Source organism: Cryptomeria japonica, chromosome 11, assembly GCF_030272615.1.
Source record: "Cryptomeria japonica chromosome 11, Sugi_1.0, whole genome shotgun sequence".
Taxonomy (NCBI): domain Eukaryota; kingdom Viridiplantae; phylum Streptophyta; class Pinopsida; order Cupressales; family Cupressaceae; genus Cryptomeria; species Cryptomeria japonica.
The window spans coordinates 672,344,018-672,354,543 of record NC_081415.1 but is presented as its reverse complement, the minus strand read 5'-3'; the positions used below and the strand labels follow the sequence as shown (position 1 = coordinate 672,354,543).

Below are 10,526 nucleotides of genomic sequence, written 5' to 3'. Positions count from 1 at the left end.
GTAGAAAGAACTGGAAATGTTCAAGATAATCTTCTAATGGTTCATCTTCCATCTAATTCATGTAGAAGATATAATCTCCATGCAAATATCCTCTACAATAGTCTTTGTATTTCTTCAATAACTTTGTCTTCATACCATCTCAATCATCCTGTTGGTTGAAAATTTTGTACACCTAGGAAAATGTGCAAAATTGTGGTTTTAGCCATAGTGTGTGAGTATAAAACTCTCTTAATTTAGGGAAGGCTCCCCCTTTTCTTTCTACTTTAACAATTCAAAAATAAACTCTAACTCTAATTCTATTCTAAATCTGGGTGAAACTCTTCTTGTTCTCTTTTTTTAGAAAAGACACTTATTCTTTTCTCTTCTTTCAAAAAAGAATCACAACTGAAAGTACAAATGATTAATGAAGTAAACTAAATAAAGAAGCAAAGTTTTCATAAAGGCACAAAGTCATCTGTTGCTTCTTCGGGTCAGGAAAACGGAAAGAAAGCTCAAAGTCTTCAACTATCTACTCTCCTATCAACCTTTTTAGATTATTTTCTGGTAACTAAGCATAGTATGCAGTAGCTCAAAGTCTAATTACATGATGCACCTCTTATGCACAAACATAGAAAAAATAAAAGTAGATAAAAGTCTGCAAGTTACCCATTTTCTTGAGCATCCTACAATAGTTTCAGATGTGACAAGCAGCTCAAAGTCTACAGTATCAAATATTAAAACCAATCTAAAACTCCAAACATAATAAGCAGGTCAAAGCCTGCAAGATTGAGCTTGAATCCCTCTTGTATAACACCTAAAAAACTCATAATCGATCTCTAGAAAATGTCGTCACATAACACCTTGAATCAACACAAAGTTGAAAGTAATTTTCCTCTTTTAATTGATTGCAATCTGATTTACAATTAAGCTCAAAGTCTTAGAGTGTACATGCAAACTGGCAAAGTCTTGTTGCATTGCCAAAAGATATCCATTACAATAGACCCCCTCAAGTATTTATAGGAGAAGAGGCTTGAGAAAAAGGTGGGAGGATCCCAACTAACTTGAGAAATTTTGTAAACCACCATGACATATGCCAACTACAGTCCTAATATAACTCAACTTATAGTTGCCTTACATGTGATTACATTTTACAAAAGTGCAAGTGAAAGCAACACTTGCAATTACAAAACTTGTTTTTACATGTAGCTTGTCAAAACAAAATTAAAAATACACAATTGAAACTATTATATGTGTTCGAAGACACGACTCTAACTACATCATCCTCTATTTTGAAAACCTTTGTATTTCTACAAGACACTCTGTGATCAAGGAAAATGACATCTTGAACTAGAATAATAACTTGCACCCTTGATAGTCTTTGTGTATTTAACCAGCGAACTTAAACCTTTCACATGCTTGGGGTAGTACCATTTATTCAAGAGGGAAAGGGTTGCCTTCCTCTTTTCATGTTTTGACCATCTCCATCTTGAAAGCATTCTATAATTTGCATCCATGAATTGTTGTTGTATCTCTTCATCTTTTGTTCATTGATGAAGAACCCATAACACCTTATTCAAGATGATATTGTTATAAAACAATGCACATGCCTTTATTTGTTGGTTTGAAAGATCATGTGTGTAAACAAGATTGACAAGGGAAGGGATAAATTGATGCAAAAATTGGCTCACAAGTGAATTTCGGGTTTTGAGGACTGCATTACATGTGTGGAAAAATAAGAGCATTAACTTGCAATTGTGGAGAACAAACATGCAACTTCATATGTGTAATGGGTACCTACAAGTTTTCACTTGTAATTATACCTTTAAGACTCATTTTCAAGTGTTTTTTTAGTGCATTTTGGACCTATTTTGGGTTCTGGAAGGTTGACTGCAAGTGCAATGAAGGGAACAAAATTTGTGAAGACGCAATTGTGATCAGGTTTTAAAATTTTGATTACAAGTAGACTAAGAATGGGAAAAATAAATGAAGATGTGACGAACGAATACAATGGTATGAATAGGAATTTTGACATGAGGGAAATTATGGAAATAATGATTTTGACGAATGATGGCAAACTTGGATGACCATGTACAGATATGGAAAGGGATATTTTCAACTTGACAACTTGGAAAGAGGGAAAAACAAGTAAATTCACAAGTAAATTCAAAGAACCAAACAACTTGGGAAGATCTTTTAGAAATCCAAAATCAAAGCAAGAGCATGATTATTTACAAACTTGATCAAACAAAAACACAAAGAAACTAAAAGCAAATAAAAACAACTAAAGGAAACAAATAAAATCTGAAAATATGTACCTTGTTTGATAAAATGCCCTAGACAAAAGTAAATGAACAAGAGATGACCCTAAATGCTCTATAAATAGATAATGAAGTCACCGTGCCACATTCCTTGTTGTAGAAAAATGGCTTGGCATTCAACCCGAAATTACAAAAATCAGCAAGATAGAAGACTCCCAAAAGGTGTTGAAAACTAAACATTTGTAATGTCTTCTTACTGGTTTTTACATCAGATTTGATATTCCTTTTTATTTTTAATGCAATACAGAAAAATTTCTACCAAATGAAGATTTCTTTGAAAACCACCAAATCGGGTATACCCGAAACAATGCCAAAAGTAACACAACTTTAGATATTCTTCATAAATCTAAGAATAAACATTTCTAGAAAAATTTCAGTAGCATAACAGCCTATAAAATGACACTTCCAAATCTGCAAAAGATTTTTACAAAATATCTCCAAAAATGGAGTTCAATACAAAGCTCAATGGGCTCCAAAACAACACAAAAATAGCCCGGAAACACCAAAATCACTATCAAACTCACACAGAAAAAGAATCATGACCCAACACACTTATTCCACTATATTTTAATAGAAAAATGGCTGCAATACAACAGCAAACCAAACTGATACATAAAACTTAATTGAAAACACAAACCCTTGTTGAAACACACTTGCGAACACACCCAAAACACACACAAATCTGCACTGTTTGGCACAAAGGCAAACTCTACATGAGCTTGCACATGGAAGAGCCTCAAACTCCCATCCTTAGCCTTCCTAGAAACCTGCAAACTCCCATCTTTGGGTCTCCTTCTCCACAGGTTTAGCAGCCTCTGAAGAAAAACAAAGCAATGAGCAAAAATCAAGTCCAAGAATGAGCCCAAAATGTTTCCAAACCCTCTAAAAAGAGTGCATAACCATAACTCATGACCAAGAGGGTAGAATAATTATATTTTCAATGATATTTAATTCCTCTCATCCCATTGGTTGCCAAAAATTAGACACTTTTCCCAAAAATTTATTTAAAACACATCACCGCCATAGGAAAAGTTGTTAATTTGAATTGTTTTAAAAAGGGGACATGACAAGTCCTCCCTCCCAAATATTATTTGTCCTGAAGCAATGAAGGTTGGGATGTTCAATAATCTCTACTCCTTCCCAAGTTGCATCCTCTAATGGTAATCCCTTCCATTTGACTAGATGCTCTGTGATGTTTCTATTTCTCAATCTTCTTTCCCTTGTATCCAACACCTCCTCTGGTATTAAAACTAATTTCCCTTCATCATCAAGAGGTGGTAACTCTATAGATACCATGACCTACTATCCAATAACCTTCTTAAGCAAGAAACATGAAAAACATTATGTATTTTTCTATTAGATGGAAGCTCCAATTCATAAGCTACTTCTCCTATCTTTCTGATGATCTTATAGGGCCCATAAAACCTTGGCTTGAGCTTCTCTACCCCACTCCTCTCCAAGGTACTTTTCTTATATGGTTGCAACCTAACAAATACCAATTCTCCTATCTCAAAACTCTTTCTGTTCTCTTTCTATCTGCATACAATTTTTGTTGATTTTGTGCATGTTGTAGATTATCCTTGAGAGATCTGAGTATGTTTTGGCTTTGCTCAATAAAATCATGTGTTGTGGGTACTCTACTATTTGAAAGTAATAGATCAATAAAGGAAAGGGCATCATAACCATGGTGAGCACAGAAAGGAGGCATACCAATAGACATATGATGAGAGGTATTGCAACAATACTCCCCTAGATGCAACCATTCTACCCAAGCATGATGTTGATTTGAAACATAGTTCCTCAAGTATCCCTCTATCCATTTATTAACTATTTTTGTTTGTCCATCTATTTGAGGATGATAGTTGGTACTAGGAGTGAGTTTTTTCCTTGTCAAATGAAAGAGTTCCTTCCAAAAAGAGCTGAGAAATCTACTATCTCTATCACTAACAATGTTCTTAGGCAAGCCATGTAATCTAAAAATTTCTTTGAAGAACAATTTTGCCACTTATGATGCCTTGAAATCAGATGCAATAGGAAAGAAATGTGCATACTTGGTTAGCCTATCTACTACCACGTATATGCAATCCTTACCTTGAGCCTTAGGCAAACCAGTAATGAAGTCCATGGAAATACTTTCCCATTTTTGTTCAGGAATGGGAAGTGGTTACAATAACCTAGCTGGAAAAATCTGCTCACTCTTGTTTTGTTGGCATACCATGCATTCCTTAATGTGTTTAAGAACATCCTCCTTCATACCCTTCCACACAAAATGCTCTCAGATCTGCCTATATGTTTTGAAATAGCCTTGATGACCATCCAAAGGTGTGTCATGAAAGGCCCTCAATATCTTTTCCTTAATCTTTGATCCTAGCACCAAAAATATCCTATTCTTGTAATAGATCAGCTCATCAATATCTTTGTATCTATTATCATCCACTAACTCATGCAATATATTAGTGGCAAAGGAATCTTTAGCATACTCTGAAATTATGGAAACCTTCCAATCAATAGAAATAGATGTTAAAGAACATAGAGTGGGCTTCCTTGAAAGGGTATCAGCAACTACATTTTTCTTTCCTTTTACATACTCAATCTCAAAATCATAGGCTTGCAATTTACTCACCCATTTTTGTTGACGGTCATTCAAATCCCTTTGGTTTAAAAAGAACTTGAGGCTATTATGATCTGTCTTCACAATAAATCTCCCACATACCAAATATTGTCTGAATTTGTTAAGTGCATGCATGATAGCTAGCATTTCCTTGTCATAAATGGAATACCCTCTTTCTAGTTGATTCAATTGTCTGCTCTCAAATGCTATTGGATGTCCCTTTTGAGTTAGGACAGCTCCTATACCTTCTCTAGAAGCATCACATTCAATAACAAAAGGTAAGGAGAAATCTGGAATCGCAAGTACGGGGCATGAACTCATCACCTCCTTAAGTTTATCAAATATTTTCTGTACCATTTCTGTCCATACAAAGGCTCCTTTCTTAGTCAAATCAGTCAAAGGGGCAGCAAGCAATCCTTTGACAAACCTTCTATAGTAGCTACACAACCCAAATAACCCCCTCAACTGTGTAAGACTGGTGGGTGGTGGCCAATCCAAAATTGCTTGAATCTTTTGTTGATCAACCTGTACTCCCTTGCAGCTTATAACATGTCCCAAGTATAGAATCTCAGTCAAACCAAACTCACATTTGGATAATTTAGCATAGAAGGATTGCTGCTCCAAGATGCCCAAAATAGTATCTATATGCTCTAGATGCTCTTTCCATGTTTTACTATAAATCAAAATATCATCAAAGAACACCAAAACAAATTTTTGAAGATGCTTGTTGAATACCTTATTCATACAAGATTGGAATGTTGTTGGTGCATTAGTAAGACCAAAGGGCATAACAAGAAATTCAAAGTGCCCATAGTGACATCTAAAAGCAGTCTTTTCCACATCTTCCTTCCTCATGCAAATCTGATGGTAACCTGATCTCAAGTCAATTTTTGAAAAGTATAATGCACCATGTAACTCATCAATGAGCTCATCTATACAAGGTATGGGATACCTTTTTTTTATGGTCTTCTTGTTTAGGGCCTTGTAATCTATACACATTCTCATTGTACCATCCTTTTTCTTCACAAGTACCATAGAAGATGCAAATGGGATAGAGCTAGGCCTTATGAATCCCATGTCCAAGAGTTCCTTAATATTCTTTTCTATTTCCTCTTTATAACCCCTTGGATGGCAGTATGGAGTAGTTATAACAGGTTTTGTACCTTGTTCTAATTCTATAACATGCTCAAATCCCCTATCTGGTGGTAATCCTAGGGGCAAATCATTGAAAACTAGACTATGCTTATCAAGAATTTTCTGAATTTCAAAATGGAAATTACCTTGTCCCTTGGAAGAGTTCGTGGGGTGGATTATGATTCCTGCTGCCCATGCTACTTGTCCTCTTCGAAAGGTCCTCTCTATCCTCTTTGTAGTGACCACCCTGGGTGCTCCATTTGATAAGCCCCTTAATAGGACTTCTTTCCCATTGGACTGGAACTTGAACTCCATTGTTTGATGGTTCATGTAATAGCCCCCAATAGAGTGTAACCATTGAACACCCAATACAATATCTATTTCTCCAATTCCAACAACATAGAAGTCATCACAAAGCTCATAGTCTCCCGAAGTCATCTTGAGTTGCTTTACCACAAATGTGCAAGGCATAGTGAATCCATCGGCTACAGTGACATTGAACCCTTCAAAATCTTCTGCTTTAAGTCCTCTTTTTATGACAAAATCCTCATCTATAAAATTGTGAGTTGCCCCACTATCTAGTAGGACTATCATCCTCTGCCCTGCTAATACCCCTCGGATGCGGAAAGGATGATATCTCGGGACTCCTGATAATGCTGCCAAAGTGCCACCCTTGCTGACTTCTTTTTCTTTCTCTTCTTCTTCTACTTCCTTAGTGTCATGAAATTCCTCATTCTCATCTGAATCAGATTCTGAAGCAACCTCAATATAGTGCACTTGACCTTTTCCCAAACACCTATGTCCTGGAACCCATGGCTCCCTACAAGTGAAACAAAGCTTTTTCCGTCGAAGTTCACTCTTAGTCTCTTCATCTACCTTCTTGTTTGTTGTATTTGTCACATTCTTTGATGGTGGTGGTGGAAAAGTCTTTTTCTGAAAATTTCCCTTATGTTGCCAAAGATTTGGAGGCTTTTGATTTGTCACTGGTTTCTTAGGCATTGAAGTTTCAAGCTGCAAACTTCTTTTGATGGCTTCCTGTAAAGTTGAGGGTGAGAAAGCCTTAACCAAGCCCTTAATTGGATCTTCAAGACCATCAAGGAAAAGATAAATGATTCTCTTTTTAGATATATCAGGTACCATAACAACTAGCTTTTGAAATTCTTCTACATACTCATTAACTGATTTGGTTTGTCTCAACTTTGACAATTCTTTAAAATACTCTTCCTCGTCCTTGAGATCAAACCTATCTATCACTCTTTGACTAAACTCATCAAAAGTAGTTACATGACCATGGCCTTGAGTAGTCATTCCATGATACCACCAATCATAAGTTGCATCTTCCAAGTGTAGTGTTGCAAACTGAACAGCATCATGCTCCTTCATAGGATTAAGAATGAAGAAAGTTTGTAACTTTTGTAACCATGCTCTAGCAGAACTTTTGCTTGTTCCATCAAAGGTAGGGGCTGTGAATTTGCTTATTTTATTTTTGAGTTCTCTTCCACTTATGTCCTGCTCTCTCCTATACTCTTTCTTGGGCAACAAAGTATTCATCATGTCCACATATTCTCTGAAAGGAACTGAACCCTTAAAGTCATTATCCAAGCCATTATAAGTGGCCCTCAATGCAACCAGATTTCCGGTAACATCTTCCATAGGATTAATAGTTGCATTTGATGCTGGTGTCTCATCTACAGGTAAGAATATACTTTTTTCTGATTTAGAAGGTGTAGGTTTCAAACCTTTTGGCCCCTCTGAAGTGCTTCCTCTCTCATTAGTAGACCCTACTCCTTGAATTTTTTCTGCCAATAACCGCAGGGCTTCTCTAGTCTTAGCCAAACTATCTATAGTTTTCTTTTGGTTATTCTAGAGTTCTAAGAAAAAAAATTTATACATCTCCTCTGGGTCAGCCATTATTACCTTTTCTTTAGATTTTAGATTTTTATCCTCAACCAAAGAGCTGTACAAAATCTCCTTGTTCTTCTGTCGCTGCAAATACCTTTTTTCTTGTTCGCTTGGTTGCATGCAAAAAGGTATAAACCCTCAGGCTGGCAAGATATTTTCTCTGATACCACTGTAATGTCCTCTTACTAATTTTTACATCAGATTTGATATTCCTTTTTATTTTTAATGCAATACAGAAAAATTTCTACCAAATGAAGATTTCTTTGAAAACCGCCAAATCGGGTATACCCGAAACAATGCCAAAAGTAACACAACTTTAGATATTCTTCATAAATCTGAGAATAAAATTTTCCAAAAAAATTTTGGTAGCATAAGGGCCTATAACATGACACTTCCAGATCTGCAAAAGATTTTTACAAAATATCTCCAAAAATGGAGTTCAATACAAAGCTCAACGGGCTCCAAAACAACACAAAAATAGCCCGGAAACACCAAAATCACTATCAAACTCACACAGAAAAAGAATCACGACCCAACACACTTATTCCACTCTATTTTAATAGAAAAATGGCTGCAATACAATAGCAAACCAAACTAATACATAAAACTTAACTGAAAACACAAACCCTTGTTGAAACACACTTGCGGACACACCTAAAACACACACAAATCTGCACTGTTTGGCACAAAGGTAAACTCTGCATGAGCTTGCACATGGAAGAGCCTCAAAATCCCATCCTTAGCCTTCCTGGAAACCTACAAACTCTCATCTTTAGGTCTCCTTCTCCACAGGTTTAGCAGCCTCTGAAGAAGAACAAAGCAATGAGCAAAAATCAAGTCCAAGAATGAGCCCAAAATGTTTCCAAACCCTCTAAAAAGAGTGCATAACCATAACTCACGACCAAGAGGGTAGAATAATTATATTTTCAATGATATTTAATTCCTCTCATCCCATTGGTTGCCAAAAATTAGACACTTTTCCCAAAAATTTATTTAAAACACCTCACTGCCATAGGAAAAGTTGTTAATTTGAATTGTTTTAAAAAGGGGACATGACAACATTCAATATTGAATGCAACAAATGATGGAAACCATGGTGGAATACAAGGGCAAAGAACCAAAAATGTGGAGCTAAAACAACAAACAAAGAAGTAAAACCCCCCATGTTGGTATGCGTTCATGACACCATCGCCTTATGAATCAGATTCTTGGTTGAATGCCACAAAAGAACAAGTCGGTGCCCTTGGAGAAACACGTAGTCGGGTTTCTAGAATCTGACTTCAACTAAGGAACATGAACTTAGCACAAGGAAATACATAGTCGGGTTTCAAAAACCCGACTTCATGTTTTAATTAAAACATACTTCCCTTGCAAACCTCTAAAATCGGGTTTTGGCAACACAAGCACACAAAACATATAATAAACACTAAAGAGTTATATTCGGGTTTTAAAAATCTGATTACAAGTTTTAAAATAAAGAAGAATAAAAGGAAAGTAGGAAATTTTAGGAGAACTTACAAGTTCTCATAAACTTGTATTTTTAAATTCACTTGCAATATGACCAAAAAGTTCCTACAAAACAACTTAAAAGGCAAAAAGGAAAATGGAAAAGAAAAGAAAGTTACAAGTTACACATATTTATAAACTTTCACTTGTAATTATTTGAAAAAATTCCTATTATATTAAAAGCAAAACTTTCTTTTACTTGCAAAAGAAGGAAAATTTCCCACTCACAGTTCAAAGATCAAAACCCGATTTTGGAGGAAAGACCAAACAAACGAACTCAGAATGCGATGAAATTTGAAACATGGATCAAGGATGAACCGAAGATCAGTCCAATTCAAAAAAAGAAAGATTTTTTCCTCGAAAAGCATTCCTTAGAGTAAAATCTCCAACTTGCAGCTACTACTCTGAAACCCAAAATTGCATAGAAAGCTAAGAAAATGAAGACCAAAACTCACAAAAACTTAGACAACAATGGTGAACACACCCCCTAATAATTTGATACTAACAAATGTGAGTTTTGTACCTCGTAAAACATGCCCTAGAGACAAAAATGACACATTTTGAGCAAAAATTTGTAGGTGTTGCCACATTTTTGAAAATTAAAAAATGAGGACAACACATCCATTGCATCTCTCCCCAAGCTCATGAACCATCTCAAGGAGACTTTTTAAAGAGTGGTAGGGAACAATTTTAACCTATGGGTGTTTGTGGTGTAGTTATAACTATGACATAGGACATTAAAATAAAAAAGGAAGGTGTCTAGATCTTCGATAATAAGCCCATGGAAGTTAGGAAGAGCTAAAGGTGGTATGTTCTTAAGAGAAATATTTCTCTCTTGTCAGGTAATGGGAAAATGAAAAGTTAAAGTTTCTTCATCTTGGTCAGCATTACGGTTTGCATCTCCCAATATATGATTGGGTGAAGAATTATGTGGTGTGGAATGATTAGATGAATTAGAGCCTTCTATAGATGTTGGAGAAGATGGCAGTGAATGGTATTGAATTTTTGCCAGAGCTTCTTGAAAGGTTTGAGTATTAATAAGACAAAGGAAGCTTCCACAAGAGTACCTCCTTCTA

At 35.7% G+C, this 10,526-nt stretch overlaps 1 protein-coding gene across 1 annotated transcript; it reads right to left on the bottom strand.

Moving 5' to 3' along the window:
- Window positions 1–2,864: 2,864 nt before the first annotated feature.
- LOC131860393 (uncharacterized) lies at window positions 2,865–7,695 on the bottom strand. Its single transcript, XM_059214798.1, has 4 exons — window positions 5,861–7,695; window positions 5,233–5,581; window positions 2,963–3,112; window positions 2,865–2,879 (listed from the first exon to the last, which is right to left on the bottom strand). Exons 1-4 carry the CDS (start codon window positions 7,693–7,695, stop codon window positions 2,865–2,867), a joined length of 2,349 nt encoding a protein of 782 aa, XP_059070781.1.
- Window positions 7,696–10,526: the final 2,831 nt, after the last annotated feature.

Bases quoted from the DNA above. Each gene is read 5' to 3' on its own strand.
- LOC131860393 (XM_059214798.1), bottom strand. From the start codon at position 7,695: ATGGAAGATGTTACCGGAAATCTGGTTGCATTGAGGGCCACTTATAAT. The intron at 5,582-5,860 runs GTATCCCATACC...TTTGATTTATAG, and splicing joins AAGAAGACCATAAAAAAAAG to TAAAACATGGAAAGAGCATC. The intron at 3,113-5,232 runs GTGATGAGTTCA...GTTTTTCTTCAG, and splicing joins TATTTGATAAACTTAAGGAG to AGGCTGCTAAACCTGTGGAG.